The 12,293-nt window shown below is 45.7% G+C and overlaps 1 protein-coding gene across 1 annotated transcript in view; it reads left to right on the forward strand.

Moving 5' to 3' along the window:
* The first annotated feature begins 11,089 nt into the window (after positions 1-11,089).
* Positions 11,090-12,293, forward strand: part of tmub1 (transmembrane and ubiquitin-like domain containing 1) — a 22,786-nt gene continuing 21,582 nt past the window's right edge. Inside the window, exon 1 of the mRNA XM_051928831.1 lies at positions 11,090-11,690. Within this exon, the coding sequence (XP_051784791.1) occupies positions 11,149-11,690 (542 nt within the window). The 5' untranslated portion in view covers positions 11,090-11,148. The remainder of the gene's footprint in view (positions 11,691-12,293) is intronic.

Raw genomic sequence — 12,293 nt, forward strand, 5'->3', positions numbered from 1 at the left:
GGTCTTCCGTGGAGAATCATCCACTTTCTCATCACTCCCGTCCTTCATAAAGATCTGCGGGAGCGACAACAACTACGCCTGGGGTGTCGGCCTCACACCCAGGTTGTCTGTTCAGCTGCTGTGAGCTTGTTCACTCACTCACTCGCACCGGCGCACTCGCTCTCTCTCCCTTCCATTCTTCCTTCCTGTAACCTCCGTTTCTTTCTCTTTTTACTTCTTTTCTTTCTACCTGTTCTTTTTCCTCCCTTAACCGGCTCGCGCTTCGCTAAATATGCGGGGAGGACATAGCAGCTGCAGCCCATTAGCCACAAGAACAATCCTGGATGTGGGCAGTTTCCCACCTGTGCAGTTAGGTGAAAACCGCCCACACTGCAGATCGCCCTGCGGCTTGCTACAGCCACCACGCCCCCTCGCTAAGCCGCGAGCGCGACGATTATCTATATATATAATTCACTAAGCCAGAAGACAAGTAGCCAACCATGGAAAGCACGCCGGAAGGGGCGTGGATTCACTAAACCGCCGACAAGTAAGACGCCAATGGCGCACGCAGGAAGGAGCCACGCCCACCAACTCTTAGACCATTGGATACGACGAAAAAATCACAGCCACGCCCACCAACTTGGACACGACGCCTCGAAAAACATTCCGTCATTTCTGTTTGTCTGTGTCACAGTCCACTTGCAGCTCTGAGCCACGTTGACTTTTCATTAGTCAACCTCAGTGGAATCTTGGTTCACACAGAGGCAGCGCCAGAGAGAGAGTAGCACGCACACACAGGCAGCGACAGAGGCAGACACACAGAGGCAGCGCCAGAGAGACAGAGGCGTGTGCACACACACACACAGAGGCAACGCCAGAGAGAGACAGAGGCATACACAGGCAGCGCAAGAGAGACAGGCACACACACCGAGGCAATGCCAAAGAGAGACAAGCGCACACACAGGCAGCCTGTGAGAGAGAGCCACGCACACACACAGAGGCAACGCCAGAGAGAGAGAGACAAGCGCACACACAGGCAGCGGGCAAGAGAGAGCCACGCACACACACAGAGGCAGCGCCACAGAGAGACAGAGGCACACACAGGCAGCACAAGAGAGAGCCGCGCAATCCTTTAAAACTGAGGTTAAAACACAATGAAGGAAGCAGTCTTTAAAAACCAATAAGCCCTGTGCCTCTTTATCATTAGCGTCTCACCTGCTTCACCGCCCTGCAACAGTCGAGACGCTTTCTCAGCAGCTGACCTTCTCTGTGCCTGACTCCACTACTGTCAGTCGCCTGATTAAAAATGGTGAACTCCTGCAATGTTACTATCTTGGTTGGCTTTTACATAAAGTTCAGATTTGTTCAAATGTTACTTTTTTTCCCCCCTGTGCTTAAAACTCATTTAAAAAAAAAAGTGTTTATACAACTGCTGCAATGTTAGAGAGAGAGAGGGGGCTCGCCTGCTTCTGAGAGACAGAGGGGGAAGGGGCTCCAGTGCTGCTGAGAGAGAGGGGGGGGAGGGATGGGGGGGGGGGGCTGGGGAGGCTCGGGTTCTGCTGAGAGAGAGAGAGAGAGCCTGGGTTTTTTCCCCCTGTGCTTAAAACTCATTTTTAAAAAAAAAAGTGTTTATACAACTGCTGCAATGTTACAAAGAGAGAGAGAGCGCTCGTGTGCTTCTGAGAGACAGAGGGGGAGGGAGCTCGCATGCTGCTGAGAGAGAGCGTGCGCGTGCATCTGTGCAAAGACAATTTCCTGTTAGATTTGCCTTTGCAATGACAATTAATAAGGCACAGGGCCAAACTTTCAAAAAGATGTGAATGTATCTGCCAAAACCAGTTTTCAGTCACGGACATTTGTATGTTGCTCTCTCCAGAGTTCCATCTTTTCATTCACTTACTGGTATGCCTGCAGGAACACGTGCAGCGAGAGAGAGCGAGCGACACACACACGCATACAGGTGTGTGAGAGAGAGAGCGCTGGACGCATAAGAATAATAATACTTCATTACATTGATATACCGGTGTTTTCAGTATTCAAAGCGCTATCCACACAGTGAGAAACTGGGAAGCGAACCCAAAATCTTCCACAGTCTCCTTACTGCAAAACAGCAGCACTACCATTGCGCTACAAGGCAGTTAAAGAATGCACTGGCCTCGATTTTGTTTTCACTTCTGTTTACAGCAATCGGATCGTAGCGTACATTGTTGCAATGTTACTTTTCTTGGTGGCTTATTACATTACGGATGTTTCACATGTTAATTTTTTTCCCTGTGCTTAAAAGACATTAAAAAAGTGTTTCTCAACTGTGACTCCGGAACAACTCAGTACGCAAGCTATATTAAGCGTCAACAACGAAGACTCGCTACACCTTAATGAACAAGTGCTGAAACTTATCCCTACCGACGAAGTAACTTTCACCAGCGTGGCCTCCATCGTCACAGATGATCCCGCTTTCAGTCACGGACAATTATATGTTGCTCTCTCCAGAGGTCCATCTTTTCATTCACTCACAGTTGTATCCACAAACCCACCCCATTTAGACAACTGTGTCATTCAGCAAGTGTTCACCCATCAATACATAATTATGCGGCATATGTTACGCCGCGGGTTGGCTAGTTTAAAATAAAACGGCCTTTGCTGAAAGAGCTGTGGACCCATAACACCACAGTAATAAGCTGGATGTGTCTTTCATCTGCTGCACTAATGTCCTTGGCCGACCACTGCGTCTACGATCCTCAACGTTGCCCATTTCTTTGTGCTTCTTCAAAAGAGCTTGAACAGCACATCTTGAAACCCCAGTCTGCTTTGAAATCTTTGTCTGGGAGAGACCTTGCTGATGCAGTATAACTACCTTGTGTCTTGTTGCTGTGCTCAATCTTGCCATGACGTGAAACTGTCTTCCACAACCTCACCTTGGTAGCAGTGTTTGGCTGTTCCTCACCCAGTTTTAAGCCTCCTACACAGCTGTTTCTGTTTAAGTTAATGACTGTGTTTCAACCTACATGTGATATTTGATGATCATTAGCACCTGTTTGGTATAATTGGTTGATCATACACCTGACTATAATCCTACAAAATCCCTGACTTTGTGCAAGTGAACCTATAAGAATTGATACTGGTTTGAAGGCAAAAGGTAGTAAGCGTAGCCATGCAACGGGTGACACCTCAGCACCACACTAGTTCAGATGGAATGGAACAGTGTGAGGTTTACTATGGTAGCTGGAGTGGCAATTCTGCCACCAACCCCCAAGTTTTTCCCTGCAGGTTGGAGGGCCTACTTGCAGGGCTGGATGCAGAATAACGTCATAACCAGGACGAAGCAATTGCAGGTTACGGACCTTGCTCAGGGGCCCAATGGAGTAGAGTCACTTCAGGTGTTAATGACAATCAACTCAGGATTCCCAGATTAAGACCTGGGTGTAGCCATGCAACGGATGACACCTCAGCACCACACTAGTTCAGATGGAATGGAACGGAACAGTGTGAGGTTTATTATGGTAGCTAGAGTGCCAATTCTGCCACCAACCCCCAGGTTTATCCCTGCAGGTTGGAGGGCCTACTTGCAGGGCTGGATGTAGAATAACGTCATATCCAGGACGAAGCAATTGCAGGTTAAGGGCCTTGCTCAGGGGCCCAATGGAGTAGAGTCACTTCAGGTGTTAATGGGATCTGAACCGGCAACCTTCCGATTACCAGTGCAGATCCCTACCTCAGAGCCACCACTCCACCCGTAAAAGTAGAGTACAGAACAAAAATTGGTAGTGTAAGTAAGCCACTTGCAATTACTTACCTGGTCCAACCATTGTTCTTTTAGTGATCTGAAGCTAATCAACTCAAGAAAGACATGCTAGTGAGTACTGTTGGGAAGAAAAAGCAACAATATTTCCTTAGATAAGATAGATAAATACAGAACATTGCTTTTCAAAATATACTTGCCAGTTGTCACCTTTATCACTCAAGAGTGCACTGACACGAAATAATGTTTCAATACCCATTGCTAGTCTTTTAAATGCACTTGCTAGGTTTGTTTCAGGCAGAGTTGCTTATTTGCCCTTTTCTCTGGCATTGATGCCTGGGCTGACAGCTTCTGACTCCTTTAGCCTTCTTAAAGAAAAGTATATTTCAGTAGAATTAATTCTTTATAAACGTGTCCAATTTATTAAATTATATTTAGGTGTCTTTCCAGTGACAAAATTATAATTAAGTCATATTCATTAAACTGTCAGGCAAAATCAAATATTTTTTAATCAGGTTCAGTTGCAGTAACAGATTTAAACTGAAGAGCCCAACACAGCACTCCACCTGCCTGGAAAGCTGGTTTGTTAAGAAAACACACACTTTCTGCCTCAATTCAACGAGAATCAACTGCGCAGACCACACATTTCAGTGAAATCCTGGTTCTCCTGTTAAAAAAAGTTTAAAATAATCCACACTTCTGGACTGAATGATTTCTGTGTTCACTTTTAATATTCTGTCCTATGTTGAGCAGATGGTTGTCCTGCCACCCTCATCCTCCCAGAAATGAAAACTGTGGAAGAGCACTTGTGTAGTTGCAACCAAACAAGTGTTGTGTGGTGTAAACATTTTCTTCATTTCATTCCTTCCCCTTTTGTCTGTAACAAGAAGTCAATTTTTCAGCAAGATTTTTTGTGAGTGATTTGTGTTTAGTACAGAACATCTGTTTGTTACAATAGCAAATAACACAGTTTATTGGACATATATTACACTTGGTAAACTATACAACGCAGTGGTATTAATGACGTCTATGAGTAAGGATCTTTATACATCTCAGTTTTAAGGTAAGTTTTTTAAAAAGACGGGTAATGAGTCTTAGAGTGAAGTTAGATACGCAAACATTTGTGTTAAATTATTTAAATACAGCAAACATTTTGAATTATTTGGACTAAGTTAGTTGCCAGATTATTGAATGAAATAGTCAACAGGTTAATCATTTCCAAGATAATCATTGCCGGCAGCCTTTCTCTAAACCCATGCCCGCTATCCACTAACATACCAGTCATTGCCTTCTGATACTTTTATTAATAATTTCTTCCAATAATTTACCTATTATTTGCATGTTAAGCTTTACTGGTCTATGGTTTCTGGGATCAGCTTGATCTCTTTTTTTATGTACTGGGGTGACATTTTATTGCTTCCAGTCCTTACGTATTTTTCAAGTGTGTAGTGGTTTCTGGGGAAAAGGAAAAGTGTCATGATTTTATGTAATTACTCACTAATCTTCTTAGGCACAATAGGATAAATGTTATCTGGTCCTGGTGATCTTTTAGATTTCAGCCTATTTAATCCAAGCAGTACTTCTCTTACTATTTTCAAATTACTAAAAACCTCCTTAGTAGCTTCTATCACTGTTGGTCATGTATAGACTTTTCATATTTGTAAACTTCAGAAAAATCCATGAGAAAAGCATTTGCTGTTTTACTGTATGTTGTATTTTCCATCCATCCATCCTCTTCCGCTTATCCGAGATCGGGTCGCGGGGGCAGCAGCTTGAGCAGACATGCCCAGACTTCCCTCTCCCCGGCCACTTCTTCTAGCTCTTCGGGGAGAATCCCAAGGCGTTCCCAGGCCAGCCGAGAGACGTAGTCCCACCAGCATGTCCTGGGTCTTCCCCGGGGTCTCCTCCCGGTTAGACGTGCCCGGAACACCTCACCAGGGAGGCGTCCAGGAGGCATCCTGATAAGATGCCCAAGCCACCTCATCTGACTCCTCTCGATGCGGAGGAGCAGCGGCTCTACTCTGAGCCCCTCCCGGATGACCTAACTTCTCACCCTATCTTTAAGGGAAAGCCCAGACACCCTGCGGAGGAAACTCATTTCAGCCGCTTGTATGCGCGATCTCGTTCTTTCGGTCACTACCCATAGCTCATGACCATAGGTGAGGGTAGGAACATAGATCGACTGGTAAATTGAGAGCTTCGCCTTGCGGCTCAGCTCCTTTTTCACCACGACCGACCGATGCAGAGCCCGCATCACTGCGGATGCCGCACCGATCCGCCTGTCGGTCTCATGCTCCATTCTTCCCTCACTCGTGAACAAGACCCCGAGATACTTGAACTCCTCCACTTGGGGCAGGATCTCGCTACCAAGCCGGAGAGGGCACTCCACCCTTTTCCGGCTGAGGACCATGGTCTCGGATTTGGAGGTGCTGATTACCATCCCAGCCGCTTCACACTCGGCTGCGAACCGATCCAGAGAGAGCTGAAGATCACGGCCTGATGAAGCAAACAGGACAACATCATCTGCAAAAAGCAGTGACCAAATCCTGAGTCCACCAAACCGGACCCCCTCAACGCCCTGGCTGCGCCTAGAAATTCTGTCCATAAAAGTTATGAACAGAATCGGTGACAAAGGGCAGCCCTGACAGAGTCCAACTCTCACTGGAAACGGGTTCGACTTACTGCCGGCAATGCGGACCAAGCTGTGGCACCGATCGTACAGGGACTGAACAGCCCTTATCAAGGGGTCCGGTACCCCATACTCTCGGAGTACCCCCCACAGGATTGCCCGAGGGACACGGTCGAATGCCTTTTCCAAGTCCACAAAACACATGTAGACTGGTTAGGCAAACTCCCATGCACCCTCTAGGACCCTGCTAAGGGTGTAGAGCTGGTCCACTGTTCCGCGACCAGGACGAAAACCACACTGTTCCTCCTGAATCCGAGGCTCGACTATCCGACGGACCCTCTTCTCCAGGACCCCCAAATAGACTTTTCCAGGGAGGCTGAGGAGTGTGAACCCTCTGTAGTTGGAACACACCCTCCGGTCCCCTTTTCTTAAAGAGGGGGGACCACCACCCCGGTCTGCCAATCCAGAGGCACTGACCCTGATGTCCATGCGATGTTGCAGAGGTGTGTCAACCAAGACAGTCCTACAACATCCAGAGCCTTGAGGAACTCCGGGCGTATCTCATCCACACCCGGGGCCCTACCACCAAGGAGTTTTTTGACCACCTCGGTGACCTCAGTCCCAGAGATGGGGGAGCCCACCTCTGAGTCCCCAGGCTCTGCTTCCTCATTAGAAGGCATGTTAGTGGGATTGAGGAGGTCTTCAAAGTACTCCCCCCACCGACCCACAACGTCCCGAGTCGAGGTCAGCAGCGCACCATCCCCACCATATACAGTGTTGACACTGCACTGCTTCCCCCTCCTGAGACGCCGGACGGTGGACCAGAATCTCCTCGAAGCCGTCCGAAAGTCGTTCTCCATGGCCTCCCCAAACTCCTCCCACGCCCAAGTTTTTGCCTCAGCAACCACCAAAGCCGCATTCCGCTTGGCCTGCCGGTACCTATCAGCTGCCTCCAGAGTCCCACAGGACAAAAGGGTCCTGTAGGACTCCTTCTTCAGCTTGACGGCATCCCTCACCGCCGGTGTCCACCAACGGGTTCGGGGATTGCCGTCACGACAGGCACCGACCACCTTACGGCCACAGCTCCAGTCAGCTGCCTCAACAATAGAGGCACGGAACATGGCCCATTCGGACTCAATGTCCCCCACCTTCCTCGGGATGTGGTCGAAGTTCTGCCGGAGGTGGGAGTTGAAGCTACTTCTGACAGGGGGCTCTGCCAGACGTTCCCAGCAGACCCTCACAACACGTTTGGGCCTACCAGGCCTGACCGGCATCCTCCCCCACCATTGAAGCCAACTCACCACCAGGTGGTGATCAGTTGACAGCTCCGCACCTCTCTTCACCCGAGTGTCCAAGACATGTGGCCGCAAGTCCGATGACATGACCACAAAGTCGATCATCGAACTGAGGCCTAGGGTGTCCTGGTGCCAAGTGCACATATGAACACCCCTATGCTTGAACATGGTGTTCGTTATGGACAATCCGTGACGAGCACAGAAGTCCAATAAGAAAACACCACTCGGGTTCAGATCGGGGGGGCCATTCCTCCCAATCACGCCCTTCCAGGTCTCACTGTCATTGCCCACGTGAGCATTGAAGTCTCCCAGCAGAACGAGGGAGTCCCCAGAAGGTATGCCCTCTAGCACCCCCTCCAGGGACTCCAAAAAGGGTGGGTACTCCAAACTGCTGTTCGGTGCATACGCACAAACAACAGTTAGGACCCGTCCCCCCACCCAAAGGCGGAGGGAGGCTACCCTCTCGTCTAACGTGGTAAACCCCAATGAACAGACTCCAAGTCGGGGGGCAATAAGTATACCCACACCCGCTCGGCGCCTCTCACCGGGGGCAACTCCAGAGTGGTAGAGAGTCCAGCCCCTCTCAAGGAGATTGGTTCCAGAGTCCAAGCTGTGCGTCGAGGTGAGTCCGACTGTATCTAGCCGGAACCTCTCAACCTCGCGCAGAAGCTCAGGCTCCTTCCCCTTCAGAGAGGTGACATTCCACGTCCCAAGAGCCAGTTTCTGTAGCCGAGGATCGGACCGCCAAGGTCCCCGCCTTCAGCCACCACCCAGCTCACACTGCATCCGACCTCCTTGGCCCCACTCATAGGTGGTGAGCCCATGGGAAGGGGGCCACCAGGCGCTTGCCATCGAGCCCCACCTCAAGGCCTGGCTCCAGAGGGGGGCCCCGGTGACCCGCGTCCGGGCAAGGGAAAACGCCGTCCTAAGTTTTCTTTCATCATAGGAGGTTTGAACCACTCTCTGTCTCATCCCTCACCTAGGACCAGTTTGCCTTGGGTGACCCTACCAGGGGCATAAAGCCCCGGACAACAGAGCTCCTAGGATCATTGGGACACGCAAACCCCTCCACCACGATAAGGTGGTGGTTAAAGGAGGGGTTCTTGTATTTTATTCACCCTTATTATTTCCAATGCATTTCATCTCCTCCCTGACCATTACTTTACTGTTAAAATAATAAAAGAATCTATTTGCATCATCTTTCTCCGTTTCTGCAACATTTTTCTGTAACTAATGTTTTAGCTTTCCTAATTTCTTTAACTGTTGCCGTCATGCTCTCGTACAGTGGCATGCAAACATTTGGGCACCCTTGCTTAAAATTTTTTTTTTACTATGAGTCAAGTGAACAGAAGTTGAACTGATCACCAAAAGGCATAATGTTAAAGACAACACATTTGTTTAACATTTTAAGCAAGATTACATTTTTGTTTCCATCATTCACAGGTACAAAATACCAAAATATTGGGCATCCAACATGGCTAGTGCTTAGTAACCTCAGCTTGTAGATGCTTTTTGTAGCCAGCTAAAAGTCTTTCAGTTCTTACTTGGGGTATTTTTGCCCATTTGTTCTTGTAAAAGGCTTCAAATTCTGCATGATTCTTGGGCAGTCTTGCATGCACTACTCTTCTGAGATCTGTCCACAGATTTTTTTAAAGGATGTTTATGTCAGGGGATTGTGAAGGCCATGGCAAAACCATCAGCTTACTCCCCTTGAGGTTTTCCATTGTAGACTTTTAGGTATGTTTCGATCATTATCTTGTTGTAGGACCCATCCTCCTTTTAACTTCAACTTTTCTTACAGATAATGTAATGTTTGCTTCCAGAATTTGCTGGTATTTATTTGAATCCATTCTTCCCTCTACCAGTGATATGTTCCCTGTGCCACTGGCTGCAGCACAAGCTCAACACATGATCAATCCAATCCCATGCTTAGTACCTTGAGAAGTGTTGTTTTCCTAGGATTCAGCATTCTTTTTTCTCCAAATATACCTTTGGAAATTGTGGCCAAAATGTTATATTTTGTATGCATCAGGGTTGTTTAAATGTTCATTTGCAAACCTCAGGCACTGAATTTTGTATCTACAACACAGATAATGGTTTTCTTCTGCCAACTCTACCATGAAGATCATAGTTGTTTAGGTATCCCTGCATAGTGGAACAGTGCACCATAACTCCAGAGTTTTCTGGAGGTCTTTTGCGGTCAAATGGGGGTTTTTATTTGCCTGTCTGGCAAACCAACAGGCAGTTCTTTCAGAAAGTTTTCTTGGTCTTCTAGACTTCAACTTGACTTCCACTGTTCCTGTTAACTGCCACTTTTTAATAACTTTACAAACTGAGGAAACAGCTACCTGAAAATACTTTGCTATCTTCTTGTGGCCTTCTGCTTTGTGACCATCAATTATTTTATTTTTCAGAGTGCTAGGCAACTACTTAGATGAGCCCATGGCTGTTGATTGTTGGGACAAGGTTTGAGTAGTCAGAGAATTTATGCAGCTTTGCAATTTGGATCAACCGGAGTTTCCCACCGATGACCATGTACAAGCCATAGCCCTTATGAGCTAAAGAAGGTCTGAGACCTTGGGAAAAGTTATCTGAGAGCTCCAATATCTTGGGTTGCCCAAACTTTTGCATGGTGTACCTTTCCTTTTTCACTGTACAAAATGGAAACAGTACACTAATCTTGCATAAAATGCTGAACAGATTTGTGTCATCTTTAACTTTATACCTTTTGTGATCAGTTCTTCTTCTGCTCACTTAACTATTCACAGTAACAGACATTTTAAAGAATGGTGCCCAAATTTTCTATGCCACTGTATGTCTTTCGGTCAGCACTGTAGTTATATTCGTCTTGTAGGTCTTGTATAACTAGTTTTCCTTTGTAAATTACTTTTTGGCTCCTCGTTTATTGACTGCAGGGTTTTCTTTAACTTCTTCTTGCTTCTGTACTTTGGAATAAATATGAAATTCAGATACCTCTTTAAAAAGTTGTTCAGAGCAGTAGTTTGCCCTCCAAATGCAGGAGACTGAAGGGCTGTTGCTCAAAGGTTGTTTCTTCTTTAGAGGATTGACTTTGCCTTACATTATATTTGCCTTACATATCCTTTTCCCATTCAGTTGGTTTTGGATAATGTGATGCGTGACCCGCTGTGTCTATCAAGGCATTTATGTGATAGAAGTTTACAAAAAAAAAAAAATCAATGGACAAATCTTTGTGTATGGTATTTTTTTCACACTGCTTACAGAGAAATGTCACTGCCATTTCTTAGCCAAATTAAGATTGTGCCTCCTAAAGCTGAACATGATTCAAATGGTTCCTGCGCAAGGATTAATTTATGTTAGGCCTTTCCTTAACAACGACCTCCCTACTACTTAGTGACCCATGCACATTCCTAGTATTTGTTCAATATATTGTTGCAAATTGTGATAACTGTTTACTGGTTTAATGTTTCTTTTTTGTTTTTTTTAGGTGCCTAGTTAAACATATCCTTCCTCTTAAACTCACAAGAATGGCTCTTATTGAAGGAGTTGGTGATGAAGTCACAGTCTTATTTGGATTGGTTCTACTTTTTTTGGTATTAATGCTAGCATGGGCTTCAACTCACACTGCTGACCGCAGTGAGCAGCTGTTCCATTCCAGTGTAGCTTCTGTTGCCTCTCAGCGTAGAACAAGCAATCGAAGTACATCTGGAGAATCTTCACTTGATTCAAACTTTGCAGAAACGGCGTCTGTCTCAACAGAAGCACAGGATGTTAAGGAAGTTGGGAAGACATCCCAAAGTGAGGATGAAGATAAAAACGAAAGACCCACTGAAGTGGATGCAGCATCAGTAGATGAAAATGAACAACATCAAGAGATAGGCACTGAGAACTCACAGACTGCTTCTGTCCACACAAGCACTGATCAGCCTCAAAGCTCAAGTGCCAATAATGAGTCTTTAGAAGATGATTCAGTTCTAAGCCGTAATATGGTTCTTAGACTAAAATTTTTAAATGACACAGAAAGAGTGGCCCAGGTGAAGCCAGGGGATACCATTGGATACATTAAAAGGTATAGTGCCCCTTTAATAGTAATCATTAAAGTAAGAACCTTCTATTGGTAGAATTTGTTTACAGTACAACATTATAGAGTTTCCTTAAAATAACTGTGCCTAGTACAAAATTAAATCTTAACTTGTTTTTAAATTATTTCATATGAACATTTCATGTCAGGTGAATTAGTGCAGAATTAGATTGCTGTGTTTTGAATCCAAGAGCATATGTAACTGAGTTTATAATTTTTCCTTCCACAATTTTCAAAATAAACTTGTATTGTTTATGCATGTATTGCTGAAACAACAAAAATTTCAAGAAAATGACAGCTGCTAATTTAGGTTTGATATATATGTATATCAGTTATTTTATTATGCATAACCCTTGAATCTGTTTTCTTTTGTGCTCCAATCTGTCAACTACAATTACACCAAGTTTAGATGTCAAATCTTCCAAGTTATATACTGTCTGGCACAAGATATCAGCCTGTTTAAAAACATAGTGCCCCTTTTGAAAACATTTAGTCTCTAGCAGCTAAACAATCTTACTAAAAAGTATTGCAGTGGCAGTTATGTTTGTTTTTTTTAAATAAAATTAAATACACTCACACAATATATCATTC

The sequence above is a fragment of the Erpetoichthys calabaricus genome, chromosome 6, assembly GCF_900747795.2.
Source record: "Erpetoichthys calabaricus chromosome 6, fErpCal1.3, whole genome shotgun sequence".
Taxonomy (NCBI): domain Eukaryota; kingdom Metazoa; phylum Chordata; class Cladistia; order Polypteriformes; family Polypteridae; genus Erpetoichthys; species Erpetoichthys calabaricus.